This window comes from Schistocerca americana, chromosome 1, assembly GCF_021461395.2.
Source record: "Schistocerca americana isolate TAMUIC-IGC-003095 chromosome 1, iqSchAmer2.1, whole genome shotgun sequence".
Lineage (NCBI taxonomy): Eukaryota > Metazoa > Arthropoda > Insecta > Orthoptera > Acrididae > Schistocerca > Schistocerca americana.
The window spans coordinates 345,651,587-345,664,531 of record NC_060119.1 but is presented as its reverse complement, the minus strand read 5'-3'; the positions used below and the strand labels follow the sequence as shown (position 1 = coordinate 345,664,531).

The window sequence follows — 12,945 nt, the reverse complement described above, 5'->3', positions numbered from 1 at the left end:
GAAATCATGGATAAGGTATCCTACCCTAAACCAAGAGCAAGAATGTCCAAAAACTAATGAATCAGCAATGCAGATTTAGTCACCAATTTGCAAGTCATTGATCTTATTTTGCAACAATACTCGTATAATGTTGAGCAAGAGGAGTTAGACAATGAAGAGAACGAAGAACACAAAAAGATCAGCCACTATGCAGCAAAGGGTATTTGGAACAACAGCCAATTGACACAGCTACGGACATATTGCAGGCAAACAAGTGGCATAATGCAGTCAATGTCAAGGTTTAAGAAAGTGGAACAAAAAACATTTATTTCTTCAAATAGATTTCCAGTATCCAAAAATCTCTGTTTTCCCTTCTCTCTATTTAGAATGTGGTGGTTAATTGAGGTCCTACTGTGTTAACAAATTGTCTGTGTTCCTGGATGAAACAGTACATAAAAAAAGGGAAAGACAACCACTCACTTTTAGTGGACTAATGCATGGTACATACCCATGTAACAAAAAACAGTTTTCCTTAGCTTTAGGGCTCTGGCAGTTTTTCTAGCAAAAATACACATAATCTCACACACACAGACTCACAGACACCCAAACACATCCTCCCACAGTGCCATTTGTGTGTATGTGTACAGTTGCTATAAAAAGAACCAGACTTGAAACCTATTGAGACCCCCCCCCCCCCCCCCCCACCCACACACACACACGAATCAAATGGAAACCCAATAATGGTTGCGTTGTAAACTGGAACTTGCAATGCCAGGAATGATATGTTTGATTTAAATGAACAGTATACCACAGTATATGTACAGGAGTACATGGACATGTTTTCTATTTTTAGACTGTATATTTTCTGTTATAGAAATTTGGTATGGGGTGAACAACACATGAGGTGCAGTCAAAACCTCTGTATGTTGTGTCATGGAATAAAAGTGTTCCTGGATGTATTCCAGGAGTATCTCCCACAAGGCAGTTTCCATGGAGTTTAAAAAGCATGAACAACAGGTCCTGGAGGACTATGACGAATTAGTCTGCCTCCATAGCTGAGTGTTAATTGTGGATGACTGCAGTGTTGTGGGGACGGGTTCGATTCTTGGCCAGAGTGGAGAATTTTTCGTCTCAGGAATGGGATGTTGTTTTGTCCTTATCATCATTGACTTTCAAGTCACTGAGGTGGCGTCAAACAAAGGGACTTGCACTAAGCAGCTGAACAACCCTATGTAGAGTCTCTTGCCAGAAATGCCATACCATCATTTCATTTTTATGCTGAATGAGTTGCGGCCACCACATACATTACATGTACGTATGCATGACTGAAAACAGTGATCTCAGGCTTTCATTTGTGTTCAAGGGTTATACAAGGTGCAGAAAAACAATTTCACCAAAAGTGTAGGGCAGAAAGACAATATCAAATGAATGAACTTGGGAATAGGAACTAGGAGTCACAACTGAATATTTACAGCACTATGCCAGCATGAAACAGCAGTCAGTTTGAATACTTGCTATGACATACTTACGTTAATTAAGTGGTGGCCAGTCTGTATACAATAGCATACTCATTTTTCGTTTAGTTGGACCTTTTTATTACGTATTGAAACATGAACCTGTGATTGTTTTCATTTTTAAAGAAGTACTGTATGGTACATCAGCTAAGTATGATGCACGTGGGGGGGGGGGGGGTGATGCTTCAATTTTTTTTCTTTTTCTCGTTGTAATGAATGATTAGTCCAGGCAATTTTGTTCACATGTGCCTTTTCTGTGAACTACGTTTCATTTTGAGCAAAGATATCCATATGTCAAATTTCAATTACATTCCTTCGAAAAGATGCATCTGTGACCCCTATTTCATACACGCAGAGTCCATTTTTGATGCTGTCTTTCACCTCTACTCTTTTGGTTAGATTGTTTTTCTGCACCCTGTACATCGAAAAGGTTTAAACTGAACGTTCTTTAGCTGAAAGCTCGTGGATATGGGGCTGAAACTCCAAGAAGAGTTTATCAGTATCCAATATATTTATATGGATGAATATCGGGCAGTTGGGCAAGTCAGGGAATCAGTGGTATAGTCATTGTTTGAAGAATACTTAAACATTTTTGTCTATGTGCACCGCATTGTCATGCTAACTATGGCATGTGTAGTAGGCACTGATACATTTCTGATGTGATGACTGCTGTTCAGATATCATCCATCTGTTGCATCCAGTAGTAGCACCTCAAGCCAAAAGAGTTTGTGTTTGTCCATTGTTCTGCTTAAAATATGCATTGGCAGAAATGGAAAGTGTTAAATCATGAGCACCAATTTGATATTTATCAATCTTTGTAGAAACGCTCATCACACAATGGTATTAAAGGATTAAACTTTCTTACCATTTGGAATTGATGTCCATGTTCAACATTAGCATGTGGTGTGACCCCATGAGCATAAATATCCTCTTGTATTCATTGTGCTTGGAAACAAACACTCTCCAAATATCATACCATTCCATATACAGCAAGCACTCAGCCTCTCTTCAACGATTACCTGATCAGTCTTCTTGTTATATCCAATAGCTCCCCATCACACCATAATTTCAGGAGTTGGAGAATTAAGGATCTCGAAAATTGCTACTTCATGTGACCTCCCACTAAGTCATCACAGTGGCATCGATTGGGCGCTGCAGACACAAATGAGACTCACTGCTGAACCTCACAGAGTGCTACTCAGTGCCCTAGTTGAGTGTGGTTCTACCACATGCAAGTGTCTGTTGTTTGTGGTATTGTGTCAGTGGTAAATGAAGCATGCCAACTCCAGATCTTAACCCAGCTTCCAATAATCAATTCCTGACAGTTTATGGCAGAGATCCAACTATTATGAATTGGTCATATTAATTATGAATTTCCTTCAGTAATTATTACTGTATGAGTGGCATGGCAAAAATTATGATGTTTCAGTTTTGTATTGATTTACAAGTTTAAGTGTATAAAGTACTCAAAAGGATGCACAAGAGAGAATTATTCTTTACAGTTTGAATTCTCAACAATATTTCTTTTTATGTTTTTGTTAAATGGTACTTGCCCTTTTGATTAAACCAAATACCACGTATGGTGTACGATTTCACTCATCATAATGTATAACCAGGTATGAAGTAGTATATGTTGTGCAGTTGTTCTCTATGCTATTCACACAGTGACTCTTTCTGGCGAGTTCCAGCGCAGGTGTCTTTGTTTTGTTGTGATGACACACTGGGGTCGAGCTCTGTTCAGTGAATAATGTGTGTGTGTGTGTGTGTGTGTGTGTGTGTGTGTGCGTGTGTGTGTGTGACATACTAGCAAGCTTTTATTGCATTTGTCGTAAACAGATTAACGTAGAAAGCTCTTCTACTGCATACTAAGCATGTATCGAGGAAATATGTTTGAAAGATTTTGAAATATACAATGAAGTGATTTCTGGTGCAGCAAAAATGTGTGTGGTGATGGTACTGGGACTAGTGACACTGCTAAGAAACCAAGAATTGTTCAAAAATTAGGGAGGAATACTCCAAAGCATGGCCCTGTTTACTGCACTGCTCTAAAGTGACTCACATGTGTTTTGTAGTTGTTTGAAGAGACTACTGCCGCAAATACGTTGCTAGCAAAATTCATTCAGATACAACAAAGTTGAGGACACAAACAAGAATTTAACAATTTTTACGCAATCCTTGGAAAATGAAAATTTGAAAACAAATGCAGAGTTATTATTTACAGCATTCTTGTTGAGCACAACTTTCCTTTAGTATGCAGTGACCATGTAAGATGTTTGTTCAAGAAAATGGCTCTTGATTCAAAAATAGCCTTCAAGTACGGTTGTGTGAGAACAATAACAGGAGCACTAGTTAAAAGTGTGGCTTCTACTACTGAGGGAAGGGTAATGAAGTTAATGAAGTCCTAGCACTTTGCCCTGGCAACAGATGGCAGTAATGATGTGAATGGCAAAAAGCTCCACCGAGTAGTTCTGTTGCTTTTTGACACCAAAACTATGCAGATTTCAACTATAATTCTCTTAGTCTGAGAAACCAATGACAATACAGGCAAAAGAAAATTAACTGTTTTGGATAATGAACTGAAGAAGAGGGAGAGTCATTGGGATAACTGTTTAGGTTTCACATGTGATAATGAGAGTACTATGGCTAGTGTTTCCAAAGGTGTAAGTTCCTTTATTTGTAAAGAAAATATTAATGCTCACCAGCAAGGCTGTGCTTCTCATCGTGTGCACTTAGCTCTCTAAAGGGCTTTAATGGTCTTGTAAACATTAATATTGATCAATTTTTAACTGACATTTGTTATTACTTGCTAAAGAGTTCAGAGAGGCAAAATTATTTGAAGATATGCCAGTGAGTCTTTGGTGAAAAGCCACGCAAAATATTGAAATAAGTTTCTACTAGGTGATTGTCTCTGCTATGGTGCATATTGAGGGTCTTAGAACAGTGGACCCTTTGAAAGTGTTCTTCTGTAAATCATATTCTGAATTCAAAATGTCTGTAGGTTAAATCACAGTTTTTGTAGGTTAAGGCACAGTTTGAAAGTCCATCTACTAAGCTTTATCTTTTGTTTCTCAGCTCTGTTCTTCCAGTTCTCAACTTCTTAAATGTATTCCTCCATCAAGAGAAACCACTTATGAATAAGCTTCCTTCATAATTAAATAATGTTTGCAATGATTTTATTGTTTACTTTGAGAGAGATTCGTCAGTTCCAGATTGTGATAGTAATTTGCCTCATGTGATATTTGGTCTGTTAAGGCACAGAAAAGCGACTGAGTTGGTCATTGGGGGCAAATATGAGGGCTTACAGTAAGTAAGTTTCTCTAGACAAAACTACACTGAAAAATTTTTATTCCAATGTCAGATTGCTCCATACAAATACGTAAAAGTACATTGTTAGCAAATAACCAGTTAAAGAAAAGTTTATTCAGGATGTTCTATCATCAGGAGAAATAGAATCTTTGGAAACAGAGTGCAGTTGTTAACCAATCTGAAGCATTCTCTATTGAAAAGAATGAGAGAGCTGACAGAATTTGGAATGAGATTTCAAAACTCACTGTTCCATTTAAAAAAATGGTCCTTTAACGTCTCCTTCAGAAATGTAGTGCAGGTCTGAGACTACATCAAACTCTAGCAGTTATTTAAAAAAAGGAAAGAAAAGTGGGGTCTTCTTGTATATCAGTCATTGAATATACTCCATTTGTTTCAGTTGTGTGTTGGTTTTACAGTAATGTTTGATTTAGTGACACATTAAAATATCCTGCCACTCTTCCCCTCCCGCCTGCACTATCTGACTCATTATTCGTTCACTTTCTTAAAAATTGGCATCTCTGTTAATGGTGGCATTTTGGCACTAGCCTCTGCCAAGATTTCAGCTGTTGTCATTCATCTATTTGTCAGACCTAATCAAACAATCCAGTAACCTTTTCATGATGTCTTTAAGGAAGGACCCATGCTTAATCTTCCTGCCACACTGTTATCCTGAGTCCATCTTGTCACCACTTATTCTGTAGTCATTACACTATGCCAATAATTTAAAGTCCAACAGATGGTCATAAGCTGCCCATTCATGTCCACTGGGCATGCTGTGTTGCGATCTTCACCTTAAAAGTTCCATTAACAATAGATACACGCAGCATCTATCATGTACTCACACCATACTTTATCTGTAGGAATTTTTTGTGTAGTGAAAATAAGCTGCGTAAGATTGAAATTTTCATCAGCATGTACTACAGATGTGGAAATACTAGAGTATAATTTTTTTGTGTTTGGTCAAGTAGTTCATGGAATAATACTTTCGTTTACATCATTGTAATCACTCTGACAAGTCTTGTATATATTTGTGATGCCAGGAACGTCTTATGTATAGGATGCCATCAGTCTACACTAATTCCTGTGCTACAACATTGAGTCAACAGTGTGGACAAACCCAATGTCTGTTACAGCCATATGGACAAGAGAGCTGTCATCCTATGTTGTCATATTCTGTGGCCAAGTACCTGCATATCACTGCTGTCAATTGGTACAACATTTGATTTGCTGTCATTGTGTCTCTCTCTGATTTTATTCTTGTTTGCCTAATATTCTGTCCTACACGTCGTCTCTATTTGGGTCCATTCAAATATTTGTATTTAAATTCTGTAATAATTATTATGTGCGGATTAACATGCGGATGACGACATAAAAAACACTATTGGACACCAGATGTATAAATATATATCCCTTTGGGACCCAGTGATTTTGTAGGTTGCGTAAAATAGTGTTGTCATTATGGAACGAGAACTGAATTGATGTTTGCATATTACTTTTTAAGTAATTTATATTTTTATGCATTTATTTATTTGTTTTGTCTCTAGCTTCATTATATCAATTTGAACTTCTTTGTTTCAACAGGTGTCGGTGAGCTCTGAACTGTACACCTTTATTCATGAGCTGTGGCTTCAGAATGCTCCTATTGGTGAGCTGTATTAAATGTAGTATTGTTATAAAATATTATAGAATGAGGAAGTTCATGTGTAAATATGTTAAAATTGTAACCAAGGGCAATGATGATTTTTGGTAACATACTGCACAAAGTTACTATACTAAGATATTGCTCAGGCATGGTATCAGAACTATAAATGGTACAGAATGTTATTTTTAAACACTTCCTTTCATACTCTATACTGAAGAAAGTTTTAGCTGAGGCAGTCATATTTACCAGAAACAAATTAGAAAGATAGATTTAAACTTCAGTTTTGGGGAAGCTTCTCCAGATGATTGCTACATGACAGTGTCTGCATCACCTTGGGCAAATGCTTTTGGAGAGCACACGACCTTGCTTTTCAATCTTTTGCTTCTGTCTGCATAGGTGCTTTGTGTAATTTGGTCTAAGGAGAGAGTAGTGCAACATTTGTTGAGCACTTGGAAAAAGATCTTGCTCTGCGGAGTAGTTATCATCATTGATCATGTATTTTACAGAGCTTTAATCACATAGATGGTGAATGAAGTACTCTTAATTTTTGCTTAGATCATAAGTTGAGAGAGAGAGGTAAACTATCTCATCTGAGCTTCTGTCATACTACTTAGTATTTTAGCTCGGAGTTTTTGCCTAGGAAGCAAGCTGTTTGCTTATGAGTTGTAATGAACAACTGAATAACTGCTCTACATTGAACTGTGAAATGGTAATGTGAACCGAGACACCTGATTATAATAAAAACTGCCGACTGTTGTTATATTCATCACAGATACTTAGATGAGCAAAACCTTAGTCATATCTGACACTTTTTTCCTTGGACTTCAACACTGTTAGCAAACCTCTGTTGAGAAACATTTATTATGTACACTGTAAATTACCATTTAAATACGTCATCCTGTAGGTAATAAACACATACAAAAAACAATCATGTGAGCACTTGGGCACAAATGTGTTTCTGTCTAAACTGTGTTAATACAAGTTTTACTTTTTTGTAAATTTTAAATGTTGCATTGTATACTTTTAGAGAAATGACATATTTTGTAAGATAAGTTTTTAGGACATCTGTTCTTGTAATTTTGGGCTGTGATGTGTGTAAAAACATTTCTTAAGTATTACATTTTTGTTTTTTATGTAGTTTAACTCTTTTTTTTAACATTATACAAAGGATACATTGCTGCTTGCCACAAACCTGAGGCATCAAGCTGCAGACATATTCAGTGAACAGAATGCTAAAATATTTATGCTTTCAGACAAATTTTTTCTTCTGAAGTAGAAAACACACACACATTCACACAAGTACAATTCACAAAAACATGGCCACTGCCTCTGGGCACTGAGGTACCTGAGGCAGTGGCCATGTGTGAGTGTGAGTTGTATTTGTGTGACTGTTAGTTTTCTACTTCAGAAGAAGGATTATGTCTGAGAATGAAAATATTTCAGCATTCTATTTCATTGTGCCTGCCTGCAGCTCAATGCTTCCTGTACATTGTGAGTGGCTATCTATCATTTCCGTCTTGTCATATTCCATCCTGGACCTTCCATTGTTCCACTCTTTTTTCATCATACGTGTATTTTCCAATATACTTCACTTTTTTGGTTGAATTACATGAGTATTAAATAACCTGTTAATTAATAAATGGTACGTTACTTATGGAAGGTAACATTCTGACTGAGGATCTATAACAACAAAGACACAAACAGTTACTGCAAATCATTTACTGTAAATCATTGAAGGTTAATGTAGTTTTGGTGTAAGATATGTTGTAAGGTTTACATAAGATGTATTGATTTGTATTGACTTTGTAAAAATGTTCAGTATATGTACCTTGTAAATTTATGGCAGAATATATAAATGTGATATTTTCTTTATATATTCCCTAGTTAATCTGTCCTTAAATAAAAAAGTTTGTCGTACTTCCCAAGATCAATCCTTCATCACTTCTTGAAGATATGGTGATGTATGTTGATGAGAGTTAAGAAGACAAGAAGATCGTATTGGTAGATAGTGGTCATGGGTGTGTGGACGGACAAACTGGTGCAAAACACTGTGAGAGATGCTGACAACATAAACAGTATTTTCAAGCCAAGTGCAGAGCTCAGTAACGTCACCTTTGATTTAAATTATTTGAGAAAGATCTTGGCTGAGAATGCTCCTTGTACTAATATGAAATTGTGTTTCTTTATGAACGGTATGATACATCCTGGATGAAATGATCCTTGAATTGTATTAATGCAGAACCTGTAAAAGCACTCGGGGAGAGGGCCATTTGCCCAGGTTGTGACTCGTGTTTTGTCTTGGACTTGATCACATCATATGTGACATAGTTTGTACCAGAATGCTTCTACTAAAGGGTCTGATTGCATGGAAAGCTGCCAAAAGCTTCTAGCCTAATGCATATCGATGCTGTCACAGTGATTTTCATTGTGTTCCTTGGGTCTGTTTAGGTTAAATTCTTCAGAAAGACTATCTTTCATAAACATATCAGAAACTTCATTAATAAAAATGATGGACTCATAATATCCATACAGGAAGATGAAAGGGCAGGTGGATGTCAGTGTATTTGTTGTGTATAAGACTGTAGAAAATCACTGAAACAGAATAGATACATGTTGATGGTTTGCAGTCTAATATCGTTCTACTGTAGGACTAGTGAGAGGAAAAGAAGTGTTATTATTTGTATCAGGAATTAAATCCCAGGCCTCTCACAGTAATTAAAAATTAGTTGAATGCTGTGCACTACAGTGTGCACAAGCTAATAGCACTGGTAGTTTACTGGACAGAATCAATAAACTTGAATAGAAAGTATCAATGAAAGATTGTTTGTGGGGACTTCAGTGTTGATTTTATGTCATACAGTGATCATCAAGGACAACTAGGCTGTTTGAAGTCTTGCTTTCTTTTATTGCCCATAGTAAAGTTTCGGACAAGGATTGACGTGGTGCAACATCCTTACTTTTTTTGATCCAACTACATTTTATGATTTGGAAGTAGAACTGATAGTGGTTTAGTAAACAAAGATCATCAAATGTTAATAATAAAATATGCTCAACAGCTTGGTGCAGATCATTTGAGCCTAAACAGTGGCTTAACCATGCAGTTTGGGGGTTAATTATAGGAAGAATGTTAGGAAGAGATTTGTAAAGCATCTAGTGTAGATGAAACAATTTGTTCTTGCATGTACATAGCCTTTTAGCATATTGAGTGTTGGTTTATCTTGAAAGAAACCAGGTAAAACCAAAACAGAGGAGAACTCCAGGGATTAATATATCTTATGCTTGGAAGGTAGAGTTCTACACAAATTGAAACGACCACCAACATTATTTTAAAAAATGAGAGACAGACGATGTACACAAAAACTAAAACACTCAAAAGAAGAAAGCACAAATCATTTAGATCAAACATTTCAGTACAAATTATGTTTGTTTTGTTTATACAAAATAGCTATGGCAGAAATTGTCCATCAAATGTAACTTTCTTCTTCAGTGCAGCTACTACATTAAGACTGCATTAATCCACCACTTGATAATTCGACAGTCTGGCATGCATCATAAATTTTCCCATATTTATAGTTTGTTGTTGGCAGTACGCCTTCAAGACACATCTGAACCATTTGATGTGGCACTAACAACTGCTTCACTGAGCCAAAATGGAAAGCAGTACAAATAATGAGTCAACAACTGATCGCTCTTATATTGTACAAGTGATAAATCCTGCATCCAGTAATGAACTGATTGCATTTTTAGCAGAAGTAGTAGACAAATGGATCGACATGGACAGAAATTTATCTATTGAAGAAGAGCTGACTGACAGTGTGATATTACAAGCTGTTTTCGACACACAGGAGGCACCAGAAACTGAGGGTGAGGAAGAAGAATCTCCTACAAGTCAAATCTCTTGAGCTGAGGCTTCAGAAGGTTTAAACACTTCTGTGAAATTCTCTGAGCGTAACCAACAATACAACACTTCTGAAATTATGAATCTGTAAATCATACAGGATAATTTTTGTGCAAAAAAGAGGTCAATCCAAGAAACAAGTTAATCCTTTTTGCAATGTTCCAGGGTCTCAGCTAAACCAATCCAATATATTCTGTGCTCTAAATGGCATCAGATATCCGCACTATTCCTAAGGATGTTGATTCCAATATTCTTAGTAACATTTTTTTGTTAATTAGCTTGTTCTTGATCGTTTTAGATCACTGGTGCTTATTTTATTTCATAACTGGCTTGTGAAATTTTTTTATGTATATTGAACTTGTATGAAAGTTTGAGCCATAAACTGATTTGATAGAGCAGTACAGTATTTGCCTTTTAATTCAATTTTCATTTTAGAGAAAAGTAATACACTATTTAAATTTTTTTATGCTGTAACCTCTCCTATTGTTTTTAATAAATAATATTTATTTTGTTTTTGTATATTAAAACTCTTAAGTTTTGGTCCTATCCTTTTTTTAAAACCAGGTTTTTAAAAATGGCCTTGATAATCTAGCATATTTAATAATCCAGCAGTGACAGATCCCCTAGCATGCTGGATTATTATAGTCCTAATGCAACAGTCAAATTCGGATGCATTAAATTCAGTTCAGCACATATTGTACACGTGTCAGACAGATACTAGTTACAAAAATACAGTTCCTAAAGAGATTACAAAATTCATTTGGTCTTAAAATCTTGTGTTGACTTGATAGTGATTCAGGGTATAAATTATCCTGATTGATTAAAAATGCTTTAGCAACACCAATGCATATAATGTGATACAAAAACAAACCACCTCTAATCTCAGATTTCATTCTTTCCATTATTTTCAATAATATTTGTTAAAATGGTCTATGATACAATGTTGACTAATTTTTCAAGCATATTTTGTTAACTGCCTCTCAATTTGGCTTTTGTGAAAGACTCTGCAGGAAAAGTTCTTTGTAGCAAACTACAATAATATGACATTAAATGGCAGCCCTCTTACGTGAATGGAAGTCCTACTCTCATAACAGAAAGCAGAGGATTACATTGACAGACTATCATAGGAATAAGACTAAATATAAAATGAATAACATGTTGGGTCCAACAAGATTCAGTACAGGATTTATTCCTGTCCTTAACCTACATACATGATCTTCCAATGACTAAAGGACAGTTCAAAACAATGTTTACTGATGGCACAAGCATACCAATCAAGGGCCCACTCCCTTCCGAATACTGCCCAGAAGATATTTAAACAAGCATACAACTTATTGGGAGGAAAACTTGTCTTATTCATAAAAATATTGATGTATGATTTTTAAACAATCAAAGAAGGGCCTGCATGTTAAAGGTTCTATGTTAAATGAAAATTTCTTTTGAAAGATTCCTTGGGGTGTAGACGAATAACAACTTAAAATGAAGTCAACGCATAAAGAAACTAATCAAGAAGGTCAGTTCAGTCTGTTTTCAATCCTTATTGTCTTAAGGAATTTGTCCTGAAGCAATACGTCTGAAGTAAATAAAGTATTTATCCATTGTGAAGTGAGCGGAAATAATATTCTGTAAAGTAGACAACCATACATCTTGCAGATGTGTCTTTAAAGACTTTGGAATTTGTATATTCATTTTCTCGTATTCAGATCATGACGTGGGGAATAACTTCCTTTAGAGAAAAAATATTTGCTGATGCTTACGAGCAATACTAGGTCTCTCTTTATTATTTAGTGTGTACCTGAGAGGTGGCAGGATATAGGCACTGTGTGGCGTGTACAAGCATTGTGTGTTGTCTGTAATCCAGTCATCTGCACCATATGAAAGGGGGTAGTCCGAGCAAAATTAAGGTTCCTGATTTGCTTCTAAAATATCTTTCTCTATAGAGACACTCATTTGTAAGGTTTTTTAGTAGAAAATCTTATCAATTTATTGGTATAGGTGGCATGCAGATGCAACACATATGGTTAGTAGATCCTGCTTGGTAGGTGAAATCTCGTCATCCCAACAGCAGGGATTTAATGTGGATAGTTTGCATATTCTTACAAGTTCTTATAGTTTCTCCTCCCTTATGACTAGCTTTTTCCAAAACCTACTTTGCGCTAAAATTGATCCATATGCTCTGGTCTTATGGAAGTAGATTTCCCGACAATTTCATACAAATCTCTTGGGAATATGAGTATAATTTCCTCACAATGAAAGCCACAGATTAACTTCTAAACAAGGCTGAGGCTCCTTGTATTATTTTACACACTGTAAGACAGTGCAATTTAACTACAACAATTTACTTCTCCTGTGAGCAACTACACCTCTTTCCACAATGGCTACCAGGACAAGACATAATGAAAGCACGTCTAAAACAATTGACACTTCAGAACACTAGAGAGAGAGTGAAATTTAAAGTCTGTTTTTGGAAGTAAGTTCCTATGGGACCAAACTGCTGAGGTCATCGGTCCCTAGGTTTATACTCTACTTAATCTAACTTTAACTTACACTGATGAGAACACACGCACCACTGCCCGAGGGAGGATTCGTACCTCCGAGGGGGGGAC

The 12,945-nt window shown here is 36.2% G+C and overlaps 1 protein-coding gene across 7 annotated transcripts in view; it reads left to right on the top strand.

Moving 5' to 3' along the window:
- Positions 1-8,313, top strand: part of LOC124599187 (nicotinate phosphoribosyltransferase) — a 125,112-nt gene extending 116,799 nt beyond the window's left edge. For all 7 annotated transcript variants that reach the window (XM_047136059.1, XM_047136056.1, XM_047136055.1 and 4 more), the window contains exon 13: positions 6,381-8,313. In XM_047136059.1, coding sequence (XP_046992015.1) covers positions 6,381-6,458 — 78 coding nt within the window. In that variant the 3' untranslated portion in view covers positions 6,459-8,313. The remainder of the gene's footprint in view (positions 1-6,380) is intronic.
- The last annotated feature ends 4,632 nt before the right edge of the window (positions 8,314-12,945 follow it).